The sequence below is a fragment of the Mercenaria mercenaria genome, chromosome 9 (genome assembly GCF_021730395.1).
Source record: "Mercenaria mercenaria strain notata chromosome 9, MADL_Memer_1, whole genome shotgun sequence".
Taxonomy (NCBI): domain Eukaryota; kingdom Metazoa; phylum Mollusca; class Bivalvia; order Venerida; family Veneridae; genus Mercenaria; species Mercenaria mercenaria.
The window spans coordinates 2,033,662-2,058,950 of record NC_069369.1 but is presented as its reverse complement, the minus strand read 5'-3'; the positions used below and the strand labels follow the sequence as shown (position 1 = coordinate 2,058,950).

General features: G+C 35.6%; 1 protein-coding gene across 2 annotated transcripts; it reads right to left on the bottom strand.

Moving 5' to 3' along the window:
• Positions 1 to 3,279: 3,279 nt before the first annotated feature.
• Positions 3,280 to 24,999, bottom strand: LOC128546227 (uncharacterized). Of its 2 annotated transcripts, none has more exons than XM_053550703.1 (4): positions 24,865 to 24,999; positions 11,418 to 11,602; positions 4,457 to 4,677; positions 3,280 to 3,433 (listed from the first exon to the last, which is right to left on the bottom strand). In XM_053550703.1, the coding sequence occupies exons 2-4, from the start codon at positions 11,547 to 11,549 to the stop codon at positions 3,340 to 3,342; spliced, it is 447 nt and encodes a 148-aa protein (XP_053406678.1). In that variant the 5' UTR covers positions 11,550 to 11,602; positions 24,865 to 24,999; the 3' UTR covers positions 3,280 to 3,339. The 2 variants fall into 2 exon arrangements, with proteins under 2 accessions (XP_053406678.1, XP_053406677.1); XM_053550702.1 differs by lacking the exon at positions 24,865 to 24,999 and adding an exon at positions 12,723 to 12,870.
• Positions 25,000 to 25,289: the final 290 nt, after the last annotated feature.

The following is a 25,289-nucleotide window of genomic DNA, read 5'->3' as shown; positions in this document are numbered from 1 at the left end:
ACCGAGATCTTATGGTGACACAAGTTTTGTGCAAGTCTGATTAAATTCAAATCATAAAAGAAGCTGCTATTGTGCAGACAAGGTCAAAATAGCTAATTCTGGCCCTTTCAGGGGCCATCACTCTGGAACCCATTAAGGAATCTGGCCAGTTCAAGAAAGGAACCAAGATCTTATGGTGACACAAGTTGTGTGCAAGTTTGGTTAAAATAAAATCATAAATGAAGCTGCTATTTTGCAGACAAGCTCAAAATAGCTAATTCTGGCCCTTTCAGGGGCCGTAACTCTGGAACCCATTACGGAATCTGGCCAGTTCAAGAAAGGAACCAAGATCTTATGGTGATACAAGTTGTGTGCCAGTTTGGTAAAAATCAAATCATAAATAAAGCTGATATTGTGCAGACAAGGTCAAAATAGCTAATTTTTGCCCTTTCAGGGGCCATAACTCTGGAACCCATAATGGGATCTGGCCAGTTCAAAAAAGGAACCGTGATCTTATGGTGATACAAGTTGTGTGCAAGTTTGGTTAAAATAAAATCATAAATGAAACCACTATTGTGCAGACAAGAAATTGTTGACGCACGGACACACGGACGCACTGACGCACGGACTGACGACGGATGATCACAAAAGCTCACCTTGTCACTACGTGACAGGTGAGCAAAAAACATGCTGGGGGTTCAAATTTTTCAAATTAGTCTAGCAAAGAATCACACGACCCTATCTTTTTTATTTGCCAAAGTTTCTTCAGATATCTAAACAAGAGGGCCATGAAGGCCCTGTATCGCTCACCTGACCTATAGACCTAAAGACCATCAAGATTAACATTAAGATATGGTATAAATGTGGCCTCTACAGTGTAAACTAGCTTTTCTTTTAATTTGACCTAGTGACCTATTTTTTTAACCGACATGATCCATATTCAAACTGGACCTTGAAATCATCAAGATTACCATTCTGACCAAGTTTCATGAAGATACAGTCATAACTGTGGCCTCTAGAGTGTTAACAAGCTTTTCCTTTGATTTGACGGAGTGACCTAGTTTTTGACCCCACCTGACCCAGATTTGAATTTGACCTATAGATCATCAAGATTAACATTCTGACCTAGATACGGTCATAAATGTGGCCTTTACAGTGTAAACTAGCTTTTCCTTTGATTTGACCTGGTGACCTAGTTTTTGATCCTACATGACCCAGAATCAAACTGGACCTTGAGAATATCAAGATAACCATTTTGACCAAGTTTCAAAACGATACAGTCATAAATGAGGCCTCTACAGTTGTAACAAGCTTTACCTTTGATTTGACTCGGTGACCTAGTTTTTGACCTGACATGACCCAGGTTCGAACTTGACCTACAGATTATCAAGATTAATATTCTGACTAAGTTTCATAAAGATACAGTCATAAATGTGGCCTCTAGAGTGTTAACAAGCTTTTCCTTTGATTTGACCTAGTGACCTAGTTTTTGACCCCACCTGACCCAGATTCAAACTTGACCTATACAGCCTTAAGACTAACATCCTGACCAAGTTTCATTAAGATATGGTCATAAATGTGGCCTCTACAGCGTAAACTAGCTTTTCCTTTGATTTGACCTGGTGACCTAGTTTTTGATCCCACATAACCCAGATCCAAACTGGACCTTGAAATCATCAAGATTAACATTCTGACCAAGTTTCATGAAGATACAGTTATAAATGTGGCCTCTACAGTGTTAACAAGCTTTTCCTTTGATTTGACCTGGTGACCTAGTTTTAGAGCCCAGATGACCCAATATCACATTCGTCCAAGACTTTATTGAGGGTAACATTCTGACCAAGTTTCATTAAGATTGGGCCCAAATTGTGACCTCTAGAGTGTTAACAAGCTTTTTCTTTGATTTGACCTGGTGACCTAGTTTTTGAACCCAGATGACCCAATATCAAACTCATCCAAGATTTTATTGAGGGTTACATTCTGACCAAGTTTCATTAAGATTGGGCCAAAAATGTATCCTCTAGAGCGTTAACAAGCTTTTCCTTTGATTTGACCTGGTGACCTAGTTTTTAAACCCAGATGACCCAATATCGAACTCGTCCAAGATTTTATTGAGGGTAACATTCTGACCAAGTTTCATTAAGATTGGCTCAAATTTGTGACCTCTAGAGTGTTAACAGTCAAATTGTTGACGCCAACGACGACGGACGACGGACACAGGGCGATCACAAAAGCTCCCCTTTGAGCACTTCGTGCTCAGGTGAGCTAAAAATTCAAATGTTTGTCAAAGTCTACATTGAAGATTATTTTCATTACAAAACAAGAGCGCCGCCATGCGGGGCAATATACACCCGAAGGCTAACATCAACAGCAAAATTTTAAGAACTTGACTGCTGTAGCCCCAAACGACTGGAACAACAAAAGGAAAACTTCAAAAAACAAATCTAAGTCCACAAAAAAAAAAATCAAAGTCTACAAAAAAATCCTTATCAGGTATAGGTATGTAAAAATACACCTTAAAATTGGAGGTACCACCCATGTTGTACCACAGAAAAGTGGTCTCGGTTTTTCCCTACGGCCAATAATAAAAAAGTTTCAAAATAAGCTATTTATAGCAACATAAAAGGAAAGTAATTCAAAAAAAAAAAAATTATTGTAAGTACAAAAAAGAGATCTGCCAAATAAAAACAAGACCACTGCAATGCAGAGCAATATACACAAAGCAGTCATATATGACCTTTGACCCTTAAGTGTGACCTTGACCTTGAAGCGAGTCATCCAGAACATGCGCTCTGCACATCGTTACAATGTGGTGAACATTTCTGCCAAGTTTCTTTGAAATCCTTCCAGCAGTTCAAGAGTTACAGAGCGGACACGAAACAAACTGATATGACTTTTGACCCCTAAGTGTGACCTTGACCTTGAAGCAAGTCATCCGGAACATGCGCTCTGCACGTCGTCTTGGTGTGGTGAACATTTGTGTCAAGTTTCATTGAAATCCTTCAAGGGGTTCAAGAGTTACAGAGCGGACACGAAACAAACTGATATGATCTTTGACTCCTAAGTGTGACCTTGACCTTGAAGTGAGACATCCAAAACATGCGGTCTGCACATCGTCTCGGTGTGGTGAACATTTGTGTAAAGTTTCCTTGAAATCCTTCAAGGGGTTCAAGAGTTACAGAGCGGACACGAAATTGCTAACGGACAGACGGACGGACAGACGGACACCAGCGTCATAACATAATACGTCCCTTCGGGCGTATAAAAACCAGGACTGTCATGAGCACTATTTAAAGCTAGTGAAATGGGTGTAACCTATTGTAAGGATAGACAGAACCCACTGCTGTAATAAAAGGAATGTCACATCCAAAATGTCACCGGTACTTTACTCACCCTGAGTCCAAGGTTTCTCAAATTTCTCTCCAAACATCTACACCATTCCAACATATGTGTCCTGAAACATTGGAAATATATATATTTATTACATACATATTTTCAATCTCCATTTAATTACAATAGGTACCGAAACGTCAATATATTTCGAGACTAACATTCAAATTACCTATTCAGTATGTGCCATCATACGAATATGTGTTGTTATGTTAGAAGTTTATTAACATTGATATTTTCAATTTTAACACTGTTTTATCCGAAATTTATATCATTTATATAATATCAATACGTGGGAATGCGTATGTGATAAAAAGATGATCAGCTTTGCATAAAAAGTATGCTCTTGTCTTCTGAGGCCTGATTTGAACAATATTGATAGAGGGCCAATGCATAATGCTACATGCCAAATATCTAAGCTCAAAGCATTACAGTTTTAGACAAGAGAATTTTTAAAATTTTTAAACTGAAGTGACCCCCAGGTGGGGCCACTGATGACTCCAGAGTCATGATTAAAACAAATATCATAAAGGGATACTACATAAAGTACATGCAAAATATCTTCTTAGCTCAAGGTCTTGAGGTTTTAGACAAGAAGATTTTTTATATTTTTTTTCAATAAAAGTCTATGTAAAACACTGAAACCCAAGGTTGGGGCCACTTTGACCACAAGAGCATGATTTGAAAAAAATTTGGTAGAGGACCACTACACATTGCTTCCTATAAAATATCCAAGTTCTGGGCCTTGTGATTTTCCAGGAAAAGATTTTGAAAGTTTTTCCTTTTGGTTACCATGGCAACCAGAATTCTGCATGAAATAGACACCTATTAATCTTCAGAGAAGTATCAAAGAAACATTCCTATGAAGTTTGGTTGAAATTTGCCAAGTTCTTTAGGAGGAGATGTCATCTGAAGCAATTGTGCATAGACAGACCAACAGACATCCAATGATCCTGAAAGCTCACCATGACTATAAGCACTATGTGCTAAGGTGAGCTAAAATAATCAGACAAAAACTCCAGTCAAAATGTGAAAGACCACCTGATGTTTCATCAAAATAAAATCACCAAGGGTCTATCAAAATCACCTGCTAGGAGCTGTCAACTCGATAGTCCTCTCTGCCAGAAAGATACAAAATGTGTAGTTTGTGTTTGTCCGTCCCATAGTATAGGAGAGGTTCTGGAAGGATGTCAGATTGTACGATTCAATCGGAGGCCCCGTAAAGATACTCTCCTCTCTGTCATAGTACTCCAGGAATGGTATTCTGCTCCGAACTACAAACACATACCAGCGACTTGGTTCAAGTCTCTGAAAAACAAGATATGAAAAAACTTTTAAACACTGACACTATCTAGAGACATGAAGATCCTAAGTTGCTCACAAGACCTTGACCTTTTCACCTATCTTCTGAACAAGTCTGGTGAATATTCATCAAGCAGTTCATGAGAAGAGGTTGTTAATTTTCTTAGCTCTGGCAGTATGTTAATGCAAAAGACTGGATCATCTGAACATGCTTGAGACAGGTCTAAGGTCCAGGTCAAGTTTGCTGCAATTCCTACATGCAGTTTCAGAAGAGAAGATGTTTTTAGTTAAAAATGTTGGACATTAGATGACAAATGCCAGACCATCCACCCTATATAGCTCACCTTGAACTGCCAAGAAAACCAGCTTATATACAAAACTTTTAAAAACTTTAAAGGTACATAATGTTTTTGAATGTAAGTGGTAACAATACTTATAATTATGCTGAAATCCCTATCTTGTTTTTAACTTTCTTCTTTCTTTTAATTCATTCAAGCTTCCTTTATTCATTAGAAAAAATGTACTCATTTATAAGCCAGCAGTGGGACTTAAATTAGATTTATTTCAGATTAAGAGAAGTAAAGATCTTTATTGAATGCCTGTGTGAATAATTAATGTATCATCTGCTGTTAACTGCTTTACTATATAGAAATCAATGTTAAAGCAATAAACTTAGATAATTCTATCTGTTATTTATATAACATGCTGAGAATATTGAAACATGCACTAGATTACCAGGTAAATTTTCTTCCTATATGATAATCTGCTAACAATGAAAAATACCACAAAAATTGTGTGAAGTAATGATTTCTTGTACTCAGTAGCCCTGACATGAATAATTGTTTTTTGTACCAGAAGAAGTTCATTCCAAGACTTGTAATTATGAAATGATGGAACAAGGTTATCATTGAAAGTATGCTGGGTTTGAAGCATACAGCAGTTACATAGCTTATGATACAGAGGCACAAGTCCTATTTAAAAAAAAATCAGATGAAAATTAAGCTCAGTAAACAGCTATACATAGCTAATGTTTTCCTATTTGTATATATGCACCGACTTTAAATAAAATTTGTATTGTATTGTATTGTAAGCTTCCTGAGCCCTATCCCTCAACTCTACCCTCTACCCAACTCTCACCTCTACCCTCACTGGCCCCACTCTCACCTCTACCCTCACCCTCACCTCTACCCTCATCCCAACTCTCACCTCTACCCTCTCCCCCACTCTCACCTCTACCCTCTCCCCCACTCTCACCTCTACCCTCACCCCAACTCTCACCTCTCCCCCCACTCTCACCTCTACCCTCACTGGCCCCACCCTCACCTCTACCCTCATCCCAACTCTCACCTCTACCCTTTCCCCCACTCTCACCTCTACCCTCTCCCCCACTCTCACCTCTACCCTCACCCCAACTCTCACCTCTCCCCCCACTCTCACCTCTACCCTCACCCCCACTCTCACCTCTACCCTCACCCCAACTCTCACCTCTCCCCCCACTCTCACCTCTACCCTCACTGGCCCCACCCTCACCTCTACCCTCATCCCAACTCTCACCTCTACCCTCTCCCCCACTCTCACCTCTACCCTCTCCCCCACTCTCACCTCTACCCTCACCCCAACTCTCACCTCTCCCCCCACTCTCACCTCTACCCTCACCCCCACTCTCACCTCTACCCTCACCCCAACTCTCACCTCTACCCTCTCCACCACTCTCACCTCAATGACCAGCAGTGAGAAACATAATAATTATTAAATTAAATATGAAAAACTTCCTTTAAGTCATTTCATTGTTAACATGACAAACTGAATGATGCTCCCCGATGCATGTGCTTGTCCCAATATGGGGCATAACATATAAGAAACATAATAAAAAGAAGAAAATTGAATAAAGGGAGATAATTCAAAAACTAGGTAAGGTAGAGATATGGTTCTTTGACATTGCACTTCCCGTCAATGGCTTCTGTCACTTTGTGAAGTTTCAATAAAATGCCATTAATATTTTTCAAGTATTGCTACGGACAAGCCTTATTTTGTTTAATAAAGGGAAATAATTCAAAAACTAGGTAAGGTAGAGTTATGATTCTGTAACAGTGCACTTTGTCTCAATGACCTCTATGATTATGTGAAGTTTCAATCAAATGCCATTAATACTTTTCAAGTTATACAAGTCATACTCCAGACAACAGTGTGACAGACAGACAGATGGACAAAAGGAAGGACAGACAAAGCGGCCCTTTAGGGAGCATAAAAAAATAAAGAGTAGTTTTTGCATCACTTTTCTCTTTTGCAATCTTAATGGATAACTCAAGCATTCTCTGCTTCACTCATGCTTATTGTTTACCAGTGTTTTTGGGGGCAATGCCCCCAGATTTAACAAACCGTCTTTCAATTTTCTTGTCGAGCTTATGACCAACCTGACAACACACAGAAAACAAGTTCCAAAGTATTTACCAAACATAACTTTCATATTGCATTTTGCAATTATATTTTTGATCCAGATATGATTAAATAGATCTACACATTTTATATTAACAACAGTATGTGAAGAAAACTAAACTGCATTATACATATAAATTATAATAGATCTTCTTAAGCGTAAGAATAATAAAGACGCTTGATTTGATCATGTGATCGATTCTGAAACCGACACTTGTTTTGATCATGTGACCTATTCTGAAATCCAATGACTAGTTTCAATACGCTCAAAAAAAATGTGTTCATGATTCTGCGTGAAAATAGCAACTACTAAGGAATTGCAACGCCACTGATAAGCCGATAGATTATTGATTTTTTCATCGCCGTGCCTCGACACTGTTGTGAATGTGTATTATGGAGAAACTTTATCAGTTTGCGGCGATTAGTACCGTTTATCAGTAGGCGAATCTATAAATATGCGGCAACATCCTATAGATCCCGATTCGCAATCTGTTAAAATATCTTTTCTGTGCAGGTGTTATTTCTAAAATATTATTTTAGAAAATACAATGCTGAAATGAAATACTTTTCGCATGTCTAAGAAAATATTTTCAAGAGATATGTTATTTATAAAAATTAATACTATATAAAAGATAATAATAATAAAAAATAAAATAAAAAACAGTGTTTTACTTGAAATAGAATAGGTAGAAAAAATTCATTACTTATTCGTCAGTTTGAATTTATGACTTATTTGGGTTGGGTGGGGGGGGGGGGGGGGGGGGGGGGCGCGGATTAATTTGACAGTTTGATTTTTTGTAAATATTATCTAATCTAATGATCATCAGTAGACTTTTTCTCTCATTGTTCGAATTTGTAAAATCAACTATGAACAGATTACTTCTGTTTTACACCAACTATTAAAGGTCCAATACTAAGGAAAGTGAACATTTTAATTTCTTTTAAAAAGCACAGAAACTGTTTCATTTTATTGGAAAATGAAAGTTGGTAAGTAGAAATTCGAAATAAATCGCAGTATATGTACAATTATTTTTCTATGAAGTATGAAGAAAGTTAAAAAGACCTGGGGGGTCATTCTGTCGATTCATTGAAATTTCAACATAATACACATACATTTCTTTGAGTTCCAAAGACCTTCTGTAAATTTTGACCTGCCATTCTTCATTATTTAGTGTCTTGCAGAAGTCTATGCACTGGCTATGAAAAAAATTGCCAACTCACTTTCCCTTAGTAATGGACCTTTAAGAACATTTTAAAGCTTAAAGGCATATTTATGTACTTGGTCGGACCGTCCTTATTCGTGATTGTATATTATGTATAATTATATATTTTGATCACGAAATCAGCTGTAAATCGTTAATCAAAATGTCTTGTCCACAGAAGTTGCATAAAAATAAATTGTATTTCAAATAGTTACTAAAATTTAATACACAATTGCACGGTGCATATCCATATCGGCGGACTCTTTGTGAAATATGCTTTATCGGCGGTTTCTTGCGTCGGCACCGGCGATTCTTTGCTATAAACAGTTATAAAAAGTCGAATAAACACACCAAATTAATTAAGCTATAATGTTTCCAGATAGTCATTAGCCTAGAGCCTCTCTGTGCGTAATGCAGAGAGCCTGCCTGTGCATAAAAAAAAATACAACAAAAAAAAACAAACAAAAACTGGTATGCAGAGAGACCGCCGGTGCCACGACAAAACCGAAAGTAAGTGGTTTTGAAAAATTCCATTTACATTTCGGCCTATTTATCTTTATTATTTGGAAGAATATTGATAGATGAATACAAATAGTGCGCTTTATATTTATGATATCAAAGCAAGAACTGGTTAAAGACTGTGGAAAAAGTCGGGCTAGTGTTCCATGTCAGTACACCTTCAACAAATTTCATCGAGTTGCAAGCAAAATCACTGATAATTAAAAAGTAAACACTATAAAACATAGAAAAGACAATCTTATGTTCCGTGCTCTACTTATTTTTGAGCAGCATACCTATGATCATGGATGGCAGCTGGATTTTTTCGCCTCCTATACCAACCTGGGCACTGTTTATAGCAAAAAATAGCCGGTGCCGACGCCAAAAAAACACCGATATAGCATATTTCACGAAGAGTGCGTCAATATGGATATGTACTGTGAATTGGAGAGAGCATCCTGAATATACATGTCATCTAGGGAAGGTTTGAATCCATGGAGATGTTATCAAAAGTTATGGCATCAGAATCTTGTGGGAATGCAGTAATTTCAATAGCAACCACCACGCCACCGCAAATCAGGAGAGATATTTTTTTTTACATTTTCCTGAAATCCGACCTCACTATAGGGCCAACAGAAACGCGCTTATTCTGGAAAAGTACAGCATTTCCCAAACTGAACATGTGCCCGATTCTTTAGTCTAAAGATCAGAACATTATGTATATGACGTGTTTAACATATAACGTTCGGGAAATCCTTGAAAAAGGACCGAAGAAAAAAATCATTCCCAGATTTTTATTTTTAAAAAAATGCCATATACGCTGATCAAACTGGTATTTATCTGCAGGAAAATTATTGTTTAACGTAAAAAGTGCGCTAAATACTGTTATAATTGCGCGTACACATACATATTTCATCATTTTTCAGACTGAGTAATTTTTGCTATGGGAGGTAATCCACCATTCCGTGATGATAACTTGCCACAGGTGCCCGTTATATTTTGACCTCATTTTCTTGGTAATCATCCCTGCAGATGTACATTTATGTTATCAGTTTAATGTATTTCATCTATCTGAGGGTGCAAATGGTTTCTGATGGTGATATTCAAAGGCAGAACCACCAGAAATCTTGTCCTTTTTCCACGGGCGTTTTGTATCCTAATTTACTCGAACCTAACTGTATACGCCAGTTCGGTAGGTTCACTGATATGACGAATCACGGTTTTCATAGTGTTTAATGTATTTCTTATATTATGATATTGATAGTTTGAAATACAGACACTTGTGTATATTAAATAACCTAAAATTGAAACAGACAATGTTATTTTGATCAACAAACATAACAAACAATATGAATAATAATATCATCATATATCATGTATATTTTAAAGAAAACAGTTGCGGAATTTTAGCAATAGTTGGAATGGAAAAAAGGTAGATCTATAAAAATATCTTTTACAGGTGTTTGTGTGTTAACTAATGACGACTCCTTATTAAAATGATGCTTATTTGTAACAAAAAAACATCCCTGACTTTTTAAATTGATAAGTATTGTACACATTAGAAAACATAGCCTAGATTTTTTCAATGTCAGTTCAAGGAAATCCTGTTCCTTTAAACTTTCACATATTGGACTATTTTGACTTTCTTTCCAAACTTTCATAAAGTGTTACAAAGTTTGCCTGTTTCTGTTAGACTGTCAAGAACACATGATGTCAGAACATAGAGTGCAAACAGAAGTATTGAAGAAATTGAAATACATTGTATAGCTTTATCTTTTTCATTTTATCAAACCTGGCAATGAAAGGTTTTTGTCTGTCGATGAACAGCTGCTATTGAACAAGACCAGATTTTTTATCTTTACCTTTTGAACAAAATATAGAAGTGTATTTAACACAAAGTTAATAAATTTTATTGTTGTGCACTGTTAAAGTTGTGACCACTCCATTTCTTGCCACACACAAGTGCATTACATAATGCCTGCATGTATTTCCCTGACATGAATGGGTTACATCAAGTCTTGAAACTGCAAAGCATTGCCCCCATCAGTCCTCTCAGTACTTTGATTTTTAATGTTGCTCTGTTTAGTATAATAGCCAAAATTAGACTACTGTCACAACTGTGATTATCACCATATATTACAGTATATACCGGTACATGTAGCCTTTCAGGGAAAACTGAAATGTGAAAACTGAAGAGTCAATGTCATCTCAAGTGGTTCTTAATTACATCTTAGGACCTATTGGACTCACATGAATAAAACACAATACACAAAAGCTGTGTGCAAAACAACAGATCTTAATCTGGTGTTTTTCTTGAAATCAAGTTAAATACCTCACAAATAAAAACATATGCAAGTCTGCCTGATAATATTTCTACTTAAGATGGTGGACATACTGTAAGCCCAAAATTATTGATGTGTCCTCTAGAGTGACAGAACTCAATCCCCTTTAGCATATGTGATAGGCATACTGGATAGTGACTCAAAGGATTTTAACGCTTTTTTTTTTCTTTTCTATTTTTGAAAAAGGGGGAGTGGGTGTCTAGGTCATGCTATGGTACCTGTGAAATTCACTCCACAAACACTTCTAGTACAGAGATATTTCTTTTACCTGTTTGATATTTTTTGCAATTTGTTTTGAAGCTGATGGTATGGGATCCGATGTTTGTACACTTTTCTTCAGATAACCTTGCTTTAGAATGTTTTCAGATGATGATCCAGGATGGCCGTGTCCTGTTGCCATGGTTACAACATTCCTCTGTCTAAAGTTATATCTCCTTCATATTTTGCGTTTTACTGAAAAATAAATGAACACTATGATAACTACAATCATCAATTAAAAAAACAATTAAGGGAAATTTGATCAAAACACTAACATTACCAGATACCTGCATAACATTATTTCCTTTAACCTCTAGCCTGCTAAATTGTTAAAATGGACTGGTCCACCATTCAATTTAGGCAATACCATTCCTTCTTAGAAGGGGGTTCACTGAAAATAGCCTACAGTACAGACCATGATCAGCCTGCACAATGGATATGCAGGCTGATCTTGGTCTAAACTGATTGCAATGGCAAAATCACTTGCCACCAGCAAGCTAAATATAGGTAGTATTAAAATTCAAAAATGACTCAGAAAACAAAATAATTAAACTTTATTTAAAAGAAAACATGGGAGTTTAAAGCATGTGGGAGAATCTATTCTGTTAAAAAAAAAAAAAACACTTAAAAAGAAGTGAGCAAGACTTAGAAAAATTCTGAGATATCAGAGTTAAACACTTGATAAATATTTTCATATTTGAAGTATGGTCCTTACTGTAAAATTTATCTGATAAAACAGGAAGTATTTACATAAAATCTTATCTCAATTTCCTTCACAAATGCATATAACTTAAGTATTCATTATGTTGCACTTCTGATTATGTGAAAGTTATGATTTGATAAGTTAACTGTATGTAACATATCTAAATACAATTACTCTCATTACAAGATCAACCCTTTACCCTGCTAAATTTCTATAATGAACTTGTCCATCTTTGAATTTGGACAGTACCATTAACTGTTAAAAGGGGTACATACCAAAAAGATACTGACTTAGTAGCATACAGTGCAGATCATGATCAGACTGCATGGATGTGCAGGCTGATCATGATCTACACTGGTCGCAAAGGTACAATTAGTTGTGTCCAGCTTGATTATTATATAACGGTTAAAAAAGAAAAAATCCTCAATTTTTTACATATCTCAGGGCACTGCACAATATTTTTTCCTGGTAAAAGGATATTATCAGCATTTTCCCTTTCAAAGTAAACATTAATTACTCAATCATGCTATACAAACTACCACTGAATAATGAAAATAATGTATTAAATCTCTCTATAAATGAATTCATACACCCTGACACATTTTTACATACATGTATATCAATCACAACTGCTTGAAGTACACCATCCATTTTCACATAATTATGTCCACATTAACTTGTATATTATATAAATATGCATCAAACAATTGCTACAAGCACTAGCACACTGACCAGTAGTTGTGACCTGTGAAGTTAAGCACTTAAAATATATAACTGATGATAAATATTCACATGAACCATTTTCATAATCGCCTTCAAGGCCATGCTCGCAAAAATTGTTTGTTTACAATGCTCCGACAAATCTGCTAAAACTGCCAGTTTTTTAGTCCTAATGATAACTTCTGAAATAAATCTTGAAAAAAAAAAGACTTAAGAAATAATATATCTCATCTAATGATTTGTTGCTGAATAAATCATTGTTTGGAGTTTAGATGCCAAGGGCACAGCCCGAGTGATATATTAATACGCATCTGAACAACAAACAATGATTTTATTCAAGAGCAAATCACTAAATGAGATACAGTGAAACACCGCTCGCTCGAGGTCGCAAGGGGATGAGCAAAATGCTCGAGTTATCCATGGTTTCGAGCGACCCAAACATTGACTAACATACGAAGAAAATTGAAGTTTGGTTTACCAATTGTCATCGAGACCATTTGCAGAGGAAACGGTGATTTGTAATAATAATACACTCGTGACATTTTAAAAAAACGTATTACAAACGTCATTTATGATAGATAGTAAATGGCACATGTGAAGAAACAGCTAAGACATTTTTTTATTTGAAATACTGTAATCGAATTCGCAATTTTCTTCTCCAAATTAAGATCTCATAATTATCGTCTCAATTTTATGAAAAGGCTTTATTTGCTTGCAAACGACTGTTGATTAAAATATTAAGATCTCATAATTATCTTCTCGATCCCGCAGAAAAAAGTAATAATTAATAACAGTTTTGATCAATAAAATGTTTCTTCCATTTTTCATCAATAATTTATCTCATTATCAGATCAAATATACCGACAAACAAACATTTAAGATAGTCGGGGAATAGACCATGCAATTCTCACGGCGTGCGAAAATTTAAATTAACCGATACATTCTCACCGCCGAAGGTGTGAAAATTTTGACAACTTTGCTCGAGTTTGCCATAAGCAACAAAGAGTAAATTAATACACAGGAACCAGGTGACATGCTCGAGCGATCGAGTTATCGGTGCTCGACCCAGCCATGGTAATTTCACATAGAAAATAGAAGGAAATCGGCCGGGACCACATGAATTGCTCGAGCGAGCCCGGGTGCTCGAGTCATCGATGCTCGAGCGAGCGGTGTTTCACTGTATATTATTTCAATTTTAACATGTTACCAAGGATTTTAAAGTACATCCTTGATGACATTCATTATATATTTGCCTTTTTCTGTCGTTTTCTTTTCCAGCGCATGGCTATGCCGTTTGACGCCATGACTTACTAATTGTGACATCAGAAAAATGAATTTTTGTTTAATAACACACAGTTTTCAGCCTTCTTTGTTTAACAGGAAAATGGAACGGGCTGTGTTAGAATTCTGTGTAAGTCGTAGGTGTAAGTATTTTTTATAATCACTCCTGTCAAGAAAACCGCACAGAGATTTTTTTAAAGATTTTGATGATGGTACCAGTTGAAGCGTGTAGTAAATTAAGGATCTGGGGATAAAACAAAGGAAATGCTGTTGTTTCTGTACCAGACACTGATGTATAATTACAAGCAGCTATGGGTGGGGCAGCAACAGTAATGCTCAAAGGGTTTGGGGATAATATTCATAGACCTTGTGTTGACAGTACTTATATTTCCATGTGTATGACAGAATTATATTTCAACGGAATGTTTTGTCGAGAACAGGGGATAGATTGCCTTTACTGGAGTCACATTATGAAGGAAGAATATCCCTTCCCTACAATGTATACAATGCTGCAGGTGTGCAGAATTTTCTACAACCACCATATGACCCTTGCGGGAAAACTTTGACACATATACTATTTCTGAAAGGCTGCAGATATACTATACATTTTGTCATAATAATTGGCAAGAAAGCCCTACAATCATGCAAAGCTGCAGGACCTGTGTAGAAAATTACCTAATATAGCACTGAAAACTGTCAAACTGTTGCACTCCATATTTATCTATCACAATCAATCGCTGGAAGCAACAAGCCTTTTTCAAACTCACATAAAGCCTTGTAAAAAAGTTCCGGCAATCAGTCACAATCACTAGAATGTTTCATAAGCATTTAAAAATATAACTTAGGAATGGTCCAGTGGCTTTTGAAAGTAAAAGACCTGCAGGCAAATAGTGTTTCAGCTGTCATTCAATCAGACATTTGTATACTCAAATGTTACACTTTTATCCTACTGAAATTAAACTTGATATATATACCGGTACATAATCGACATGAAGCTGACATGGACATCTGAACAACAAACTTGTTTTTAGAACTTTCAAAATTAGTTTTTCTTGAGTTATCCCATTGTTTTTGACTTATCAATATTCATACTGCACCAGTAACTGAACTTAAAATCCACAATTTCCATCTAATTGAATTGGGTCTTGTTGCACATCACCAACATCAAGCAGACATAATATGAGCCGCGCCATGAGAAAACCAACATAGTGCATTTGCGACCTGCATGGATCCAGACCAGCCTGCGCATCTGCGGAGTCTGGTCAGGATCCATGCTGTTTGCTTTCAAAGCCTATTGCAATTAGAGAAACCATTAGCAAACAACATGGATCCTGACCAGACTGCGTGCATACACAGGCTGGTCTGGATCCATGCTGGTCGCAAATGCACTATGTTGATTTTCTCATGGCGCAGCTCAATTATGGATATTATCATTTTCATTTTTGATGTCCCCCACCTTGACCTCTATATATTAGCCTAGCATTTTCAGGAGGCATGGGTCATATAATGTTGACATCACTTACACTTTTATATATATATATATAAAATTGTACCTCCTGAACTAACTTTTTTTATTACATGTTTGTTGACGTTTTAAAGTTTAATTTTAAAACCAAATATTTAAATATCAATTCAAGCTACATGTGTTCTAAACAAGTCAAATTTCTATTTATTTTTTTTTAACTAAATGTCCTTAGATTTAATACATCAAGTCAATGTACGCCTAGCGCATCAAACACAATTGTATCTCAGTGAACTAGGTCAATAGTAAGATAATACATCCACGTCTTAGGGACACTCATCAATAGTGCAGCACTAAATAAATGCTTTTCTATCACACAAACATGTCCACTTGTAGTACGCTCAAAAGATCATACAAAACTTTAGAATAAGATTATATAAAAATATATATTGCATTGATAATTACAATGAGCATTTCAGTAAGTGTAATAACTCAATTCATATATATCATGTCTTATGTATCAGCCAACGATATGCCCACTTGACCCCCCGAGTCAAATATCTGCTGGGCAAGTCATAATACTAACTAGCCCATTCCTTTTGGCACTTTTATCTGTTAATATATTTTCACTTCTGTAGTGTTGGATGTGTATGTCAAATGTGTACACCCAATAATTTCAAAACAACAAGAATGATGTCAACATAATGTATGACACATGCTCAATGAAAATGATTGACAGAATAATAAAATGATTAAAGTCCACAACAAAGTCATAACTCCAGAAAAAATAATTGGACACGGGCATATCCACTTCCTGTTCACGCGTACCAAATTTCATTTCAGCTGGAAGGAAAGTGTAGGAGGAGTTGAGTACACAATGTACTGATGTTGTTGTATTATAATGTGGGCCATAAAACAAACAAAAAATATTGGGCATAAAAGACCTAACAATATGGGAATCCACTTCATGTTGATGATATATATATATACCAAGTTTCATTTGAATTGGATGTAAAGTGTAGGAGGAGCTAAGTACACAAGGAAGTGTGATAGATAGACAGATAGACAGTCAGTTCCGGCTGTTGACACCTGGTACTAAAGTAATTTGTACATATTTATAATACTTATACAGGTAAGATGAGGCTAGTGACACTAGGCAAGTTAACATGAAGTCTGACTTGACCTAATGGCAACTTGGTCAAAACTAACACTGCATACAATAATCATGTGTAGTACAATAATTTATTAACCTTTACCCTGCTAAATTTCTAAAATGGACAGGTCCATCATTCAGTTTGGGCAGTACCATTTATTATTCAAAGGGGTGTTCTATGATACTAACTGAATAGCAATCAGTGCAGACCGTGATCAGCTTGTCTGAACAGTCTCAAATGTTTGCAAAGGCAGAATCAGTAAGACTAATAGTGTGTTGCACAATAAGAGCACGATGTTGGTACACCCACAGATCCAACTTCCAACTATTTTGTATTATATTCAATTGCATTAAATAAATTGCGAGTTCTACCTTTGCCATAAAAAGTCATTATTATTAAAAAAATATATATAAAGAAACAAGCCTAAACTGAATGTTGGTAAAAATGACAGCTCTGTTGCTTCTAAAAAAATATTGTAATTGGTGTAGGGATAATAATTGGTTATCTATAGTATTCCAGAGCTCAATCATAACTTGTAAGCTGTATTAAATAAAAATACTAGTAGTACCTCATTTTCTACAAAATACCTTTAGACTTGACAGCAGAGCTTTACATAACTATGTAAAAATTTACAGTCTATGTGTTTTCACAATTGACTGGTAATAAACCCTCAATCCATCATATTGGCCATTGCATGGCCTGCAGCCTTGAGCTGGTATTGACAGACCTATGACCTGCAACCTTCAGCCACTTTGACAGATCTTGAATATATTACTGGACTATTATGAAACACATGTTAATAAACAAATTTAATATACTAGACTTTCATACATTTAGGGATGTCATGAATACCATGAAGTTTAACAGACAATGATAATTTCAAACAAGAGAGCCATGATGGCCCTAGATTGCTCACCCGAGTTACACCGCTTGCTTGAACAATGATGACATAGGATACTAAGAGACAATATCAAATAAGAAAATGTTTAAAATTTCCATTACATACATTACCGGGGAGAGTGACCAAACCCCCTGGCAGCCATGTTTTGATGAAACAGAATAATAAGGGCCCCCCAAGAAACATTTGTGTCCACCAAAGAAACATTTGTGCAAATTTATTTTAAAATCTGGCCAGCACTTTCTGACAAAGGGGAATAAAAAATTTTGAACAATTTTCATTGAGGATCACACAAGGACCATTTCAGTGAAATTATTTTAAATTGGGCCAGTTGTTTCATACAAATTACAAGAAGAGTTTTAAAGTTTCCACTATATAATACATATTGTGAAAAGTGACCACGCTCTTTGGAGACCATGTTTATTTCAGGAATCAAAATAATTTGAACAGTCTTAGTAGAAGGTTACACAAGGACCATTTGTGTGAAATTATTTTTAAGTTCAGTAGAAAATTTATACAATATGAACCAAATCAATTTACAACTTAGTTTTAAAAAATCTTTTAACAAACTTGTGCAGGAAAGAAGATAAAATGCATACTGGTAATTGTATAAATACATCTTTTAATACCAGCAACTGTATAAATACATCTTTAAATACCGGCAATTGTATAAATACATCTTTAAATACCGGCAATTGTATAAATACATCTTTTAATACCGGCAATTGTATAAATGCATCTTTAAAATACTGAAATAAAGAAACAGATATATTTATGTGTGTACTGATATCTCTCTCAAAAATGTATTTACACACAGAAATGAAATCCTTATTTAGCAGTTATGTTTCTTAAAGTGTGGTTGACAATGTCCTGTTCTGTTTGGTACGATTGAGGGAAGAAACCAAAAATACCATTCTGGTATATTTGAGAAACTGATTCAAGGTTAATGATGTATTTTTAGCCCGACTAGTGTATTCAAGAAGTGTTGAAAATCAAAGATGACTGTGTTACAGTTAAGGTAGTGGACCTGTGGTAGTAACGTTTAAATTATTTCATTAACTTGATACAGTCTTAAAGTTAACATTGTTTTGCACTGTGTTGCAGTTTTTAACAACTTTTACTATCTCGTTTTTTTGTATAATATTTCCTCCAGCCCAAAAAAGACAAATTTGAAAGTGATAACCACTGTACAAAACATTTCAAAGAATTCATTTTACCAATAATTTCGATAAAAGCAACCTCAAAGTATTGGTAAACAATTATAAAACACAAAATGAAACTGTTAAGAACATTTTTTCAAAGGAGCCTCAATTAAAAGGATTAAATTTTAATCAGACAGAAATTTAGCTCCAGCACTGAACAATTATGTACGAGTCTTGTGAGAGTTTTTTAATTTTGCTCTCTACATTCAAAAATAACCATGGGGCAGAAGTAAAACCTACCTACATTTCTGCCACAATAGGTAAACTATAAGTAAAGGCGAAATAAAGAACGTTTACCACATGTAACTCAGTATTTTCAAAGACATCTAACTGTGCATCCTTCTAAATCAGAGGTAAGATTCACTTCAAAATGCAAGAAATGGCTTATCAAATGAAAAAAAATCTTCTTTTATACAATAAATCAATAATAAGTCTTGAAAAACAGTTTAACTGACTAGAAAAAAGAAAATAATAAAAAAAAAGTTTGGTCCTAGTGGGGCTTGAACCTAGACCCTCCTGAAAAATTAGTCAAAGTAGGTTTATGGTATAGGAATTGAATACTCTTCAAAAGGAGGTACACTATCTTAAAAGAGATTAAAAACAGCATTTTTCAAATTAGATCATATAAGAACATCTGGTCACGCCCTGTTTGAATTGTTCCAGGGTAGGGACCTGCACAACCTCAGTTGGAAGAGTTCCATAGAACTATAGTAGCTGTGAAGAAAGATAACTTTTAATAGTTACAAGGTGAGTAGCCTTAGCCAAATAATTTGACTGTCAGATTGTTTTATATTTGTGATGGGCACTCTTACCGTCAAAACTTCGAAGGACCAACATAATGGAGGATAAATCACAGTACACTGTCATGTAAATTTATTGGTTTTAACGCTTGCGCTTAGGCTGTGTAGACATGCGGTACACGATTAGTACAGACATCAGTTTAAATCACCAGAAAATTCATAATTTTGGAAACTATTTCTTAATTATTACAGAAATCAATGAGGAACTGAATCCCCTTTTGATACATGTAAGCTTTATTTGAATTTATGACCAATTTGTGACATAATCGGCATTTAAACCTATAGCATGTAAAGCGACGGCAGCAATGAAAGTTTCATCAGAAATTTCCTCCACTATTTTGGCCTTTCGAGTGTTTGAAGCTAGTGGAGATATTGCCCATAAGAAAAATAATTCAATACTGCCTAGGATCGCGTCAGTTTAAACTTTAGTTGGGCATCAGATCTTCTGTCTTCAAGCGAAAGCCACCCCAGTTTGTTTACCATTTGGGAGACACTGTTGTATGTGGAGTAATCATTGAAAACCCACTGCGCGGCCCTGTGCTGAACCATTTCAATTGTATGGATGTTTTGTTTAGAAGCCTATTCTCCATACCGACATTATAGGATAAATCCCGTTTTCCAGTATTAGCCACCAATAAACACCAGTTCCCCGGTTTTACGGTGAAAGGGGTATCAGCCATTATGCTATATAGCGGTAGTGTTTAAGATTATCCTTTTTTCAAGATTTAAACAAAGAAAATGAATAACAAGAGGGCCATGATGGCCCTATATCGCTCACCTGTTATCATTGCACTTGAGGACAAGAAGGTCCTCAGAAAAAATATCTAAGTCCAAAGGACAGGAACAACAAAGGGAAGGAATTTAACCAAAAGAAAAAAAAATCTTACAAGGTATAGATATGTTAAAATACACCTAAAAATTGGAGGTACCATCCATGTTGTACCACAGAAAACTGGTCTTGTGTTTTCCCTACGGCCAATAATAAAAAAAGTTACTAAAAATAAGCTATTTACAGTAACGTAAAAGGGAAGTAATTAAAAAAAATAAATATTGTAAGTGGACAAAAGAAGGATCTGCCAAATAAATCTGTTGACATAAATGAAATTTCAGATCAGTATCTTCATTAGTTATGGAGATATAACAATTTTAATTTGAAATAAAGGGAGGTAATTTGACATAAAATCAGTCCATAGTTATCTACCCTGATTGTCTCAGTCCAACTAATAACAATAATGAAATTTCAAATAAGCCTGTAAGTACTTACTGATATAATTCCATTTTGATTACAATCAGGGGAGGTATTCAGATATAAAATAACTCTGGAACCTATGATTGGATCTGATTTGTCATGGAATCCAAGATTTCTTGTTGTTGAAGGTATTTTGGAAGTTTGTATCAAATAAAACCATAAATGAAGTCTCTATATGGCTGCAAAAGCCAAAATAGCCAATTTTGGACCTTCAAGGGGCCATAACTCTGGAACCCATAATGGAATCTGGCCAGTTGAAGAAAGGAAGCAAGATCTTGTGGTGATACAAGTTGTGTGCAAGTTTGGTTAAAATCAAAACATAAATGAAGCTGCTATTGTGCAGACAAGGTCAAAAAAGCTAATTTTGGCCCTTTCAGGGGCCATAACTCTGGAACCCATTAAGGGATCTGGCCGGTTCAAGAAAGGAACTGAGATCTTATGGTGACACAAGTTTTGTGCAAGTTTGATTAAATTCAAATCATAAATGAAGCTGCTATTGTGCAGACAAGATCAAAATAGCTAATTCTGGCCCTTTCAGGGGCCATAACTCTGGAACCCACAAAGGAATCTCGCCAGTTCAAGAAAGGAACCGAGATCTTATGGTGATACAAGTTGTGTGCAAGTTTGGTTAAAATCAAATCATAAATGAAGCTGCTATTGTGCAGACAAGGTCAAAATAGCTAATTCTGGCCCTTTCAGGGGCCATAACTCTGGAACCCATAATGGAATCTGGCCAGTTCAAGAAAGGAACCAAGATCTTATGGTGATACAAGTTGTGTGCCAGTTTGGTAAAATTCAAATCATAAATAAAGCTGCTATTGTGCAGACAAGGTCAAAATAGCTAATTTTGGCCCTTTCAGGGGCCATAACTCTGGATCCCATAATGGCCAGTTCAAGAAAGGAACCGTGATCTTATGGTGATACAAGTTGTGAGCAAGTTTGGTTAAAATAAATCATAAATGAAACCACTATCGTGCAGACAAGAAATTGTTGACGGACGGACGCACGCACGACGGACGAAGGGTGATCACAAAAGCTCACCTTGTCACTATGTGACAGGTGAGCTAAAAAAGTATTGCAGATTATCATAAAACATTGTTGTAATTAAGATGTAGCAAAAATATCCTCAAAGTTTACTTTATTTTTAAAATTTTATCTTTTATTCTACACTGCCGCTTCCGTGGCTCGATACCGATGGTGTGAAATTATTCGCGTTTTTCAAGGTAAACATATTATTTTTGCAAAGATTTTGTTGCCGAGGTCGTAAAACAGTATTTTTATTGTGAGAAAGTAAGAACTTTCCTAAATCCTTATCTTCTGGCAAAATAATTGCTAATATTTTACACGATCTTTATATCGGTTAATCTCGCCAGCCCCGACCCTATTTACGGAAATACCGGAGGACAGAATTTATCCTATAATGTCGATATGGTCAATATGGACTCCAAACAGAGCTGGAGTATTCAAGTTGAGGTCTGACTAGAGTTTTGTAAGTATTCTGAACTTCTTACAGGTTTAATAGGGGATGAAAATCCCCCCCGAGACGGTAACGTCCGTATATAGTTATTCGTCTTTGTTGTTTGCATATACTGTGGCCATTTTTTATATGTTTTCCGGTTCCGGTTTATGTACATCCGAGCACCCCGAATCAGTCACAGAAATTCGTAAACCGCGCCAACATGATTCTTTACTTCTTTTTCGTAATGAAAACTGAATGCAACTGAAAAACACTTTCAAAACAGTAAGGAAGTGTAAAGGCCGTCAAGTTTCTGCGTGGAGTCATGGAGGTAATATAGAGGTGGACTGCGGACGAGATAATTGGTGATAATTATCTATTATACCACATGTTGTTCCTTGCTGAACTCCTTTCAGAATCCTACGAAAGATATCACCACAGTCACTTAATTATCACCATTTCACATGGTATTAACATAATCCTTTGAACACACTGTGCGGCACCGCGGTTTTATCGTAAATCAGCTGATGCATCAAACTTTCAACAAAACGGAAGTTGTGGGTGACATATGCGCATGTGTCATATTTTGAAACTAATTAATACAAACAATGCGTAATGCTGGGGATTCATTGGTAGAGTAAATGTACTACTTCTTAAAGCATACGTTTCTGTGATATTGTAACTCTTCAGATATCAGTGACTCATTAAAGTAAGCGTTTACAGTTTTATATGTAGTCATTTTAAACAAAATTCTTTTAGATTTCCTAAAATTTCCTAAAAAATGTAGACATGCTAAATTAAAGTTAAGGTATCAAATTTTCATTTACTGGGTATTAAAAACGTGAGCAGTTGTGAGCATTTTAAATAATGACCATGTTATAAACTGCATATTTTATATAACTGGTCCTGATTACAAGTTTATGTAAGTCATTCATATAACTTAAATTTTATTTATTTAAGTAGTTATTCAGTTACCAAACGCCTTCTTCGTGTATTTATCTATATATCTATTTATTTATTCGATTATTTAATTTATTTCGCAGATTTGAAGCTGGTGTAAAATCTCACTGTTAAAGTGGAACATTTTTCTACAATTTTGTCACATGATCTGGAGGTCAGTGCCTGTAAAGATGCACATGATTTTTTTTTTTTTTTTTTTAAATATGTGCCTTGCATTTCACTTATTCGCCTAGAATGTACAAACATACAAGATATGTTTTAATATCCATATACGCTATGTACAGCTAAAACTGGATTTGTAGGTCAGTAATATTACGTTATAATCTCATTTATTATAAAGTGAAAGTTCGTATTCATATCTTTCTTGTCTTTACATTCTGGACATATCCAGGGACCCTCCGGTAAAGTTTCAGCTTTCAAATTGGCAAATGAATAGTGCCACCATTCAAATTTGCATTTTACATGTTCGCAATTAATCATTTCTCTATCGTTCGGGTGTTCACATGGACAATATGGCCAGTCATTGTCAGAATCACTCCACTGCCCTGTTACTTGAATTAATTCATTGGAAAAGAAAATCCCTTCAAAATCTTAGTTTTCGTAATCATTATTTGCCATAAGTAACACTTGCAATAAAGTCTTTCAAAAAAGAACAAATTCAATGTAAATCAATTATAATTGCATGACTGTGGATGACATGAAAATGCGTGTATTTCATCAACTTTAATTGCCAAGATGTCAATATTTCCAAAACGACGTCAGAATGTGTATTTGAAGTGTCAGGTAGTAACTAGATGGAAAATATCGGAACATCCCGATCCCATTATCGGACTATTCCGACTGTTCATCGGGTCTCACTCGATAAACTCCGTAAGGAACAACATGATATGCAATTAACACCTAGTTTGACCGTCACAATATAAAAGAAACTGTATACGTCGGATTAGTTCGACTACTAGTTGCTACTGATTGACAGGTACTTATCAGAGGATAACAAAGCCGCGGTGCCGCACAGTGTACCTTTGAAGTGCCTTCGTCCGCACTCCATCTCTATATTACCTCCATGGTGGTGTGCAAACAAACAAAAAAATCCTCAAGCCAGTGCGAGAACGCGGTGAATGACGTCATCGTCACGACTTTCCGTAAATTTTGCAAAGTATGATATTCGCTGTATGAGGTATGATGACACTAAATGTAAACTTAACTGTTAGAGCGAAGTTTCACTTTCTTCTGAGTGTTGAATATCTCTTTGTAAGTGAATATATAAAAGATAAATCCCCATTGGGTGTCTTAATTCATATTATCAGTACGTTACTAATTTGCACATACTACATCTGAAAAATAGTTTTGTGAACCAAGGAAGTAATGAGTATTGTCAAGTTATCTAACAAACACTTGAGAAATGCACTATAAGTTTAATAAAATTTTCAACGAAAATCGGATAAGACAAAAGTTACACTCAAAAGAGTTACATTCACTGTATAAAGTCCGAATGATTCAGACTATCAACTATATTTTCAAGTGATTAACTAAAAATCTTAAGTAAAATAGATAAATCATGTCATGCGTTACCATTTTGTCCTAAATATCTTCCTTATTCATCTACTTCCGTAATCGCTACAAATGGCGGTACTAATCACAAGGGAGGTAATTGCTAACAGATTTAGATTTTTTTTAGATTTTAGATTTTCGCACACATATATCCGCGTATCCGGAATATAACGGAACACGACTGGTCCGTAGTTGAGATCTGTGAAAAAAGAATACAAACTGATGCGCTGAATATTGCAAATAACGAAGTGAGGCGCTCTTCGTACTGCTTTCTATTTGTTAAGGAGGAACCACACTATAACTTTTTTTTCAGAGCCCACGTTATTGACTGGTACCAACAAAAACTGGAAGATATTTCTGATTTAGATCTGTGTATATTTTTACGTTTAATGCATCAGTGACGTTTCCATGACGTCGCAAACATGACCACTTCGCGCACTTTTGAC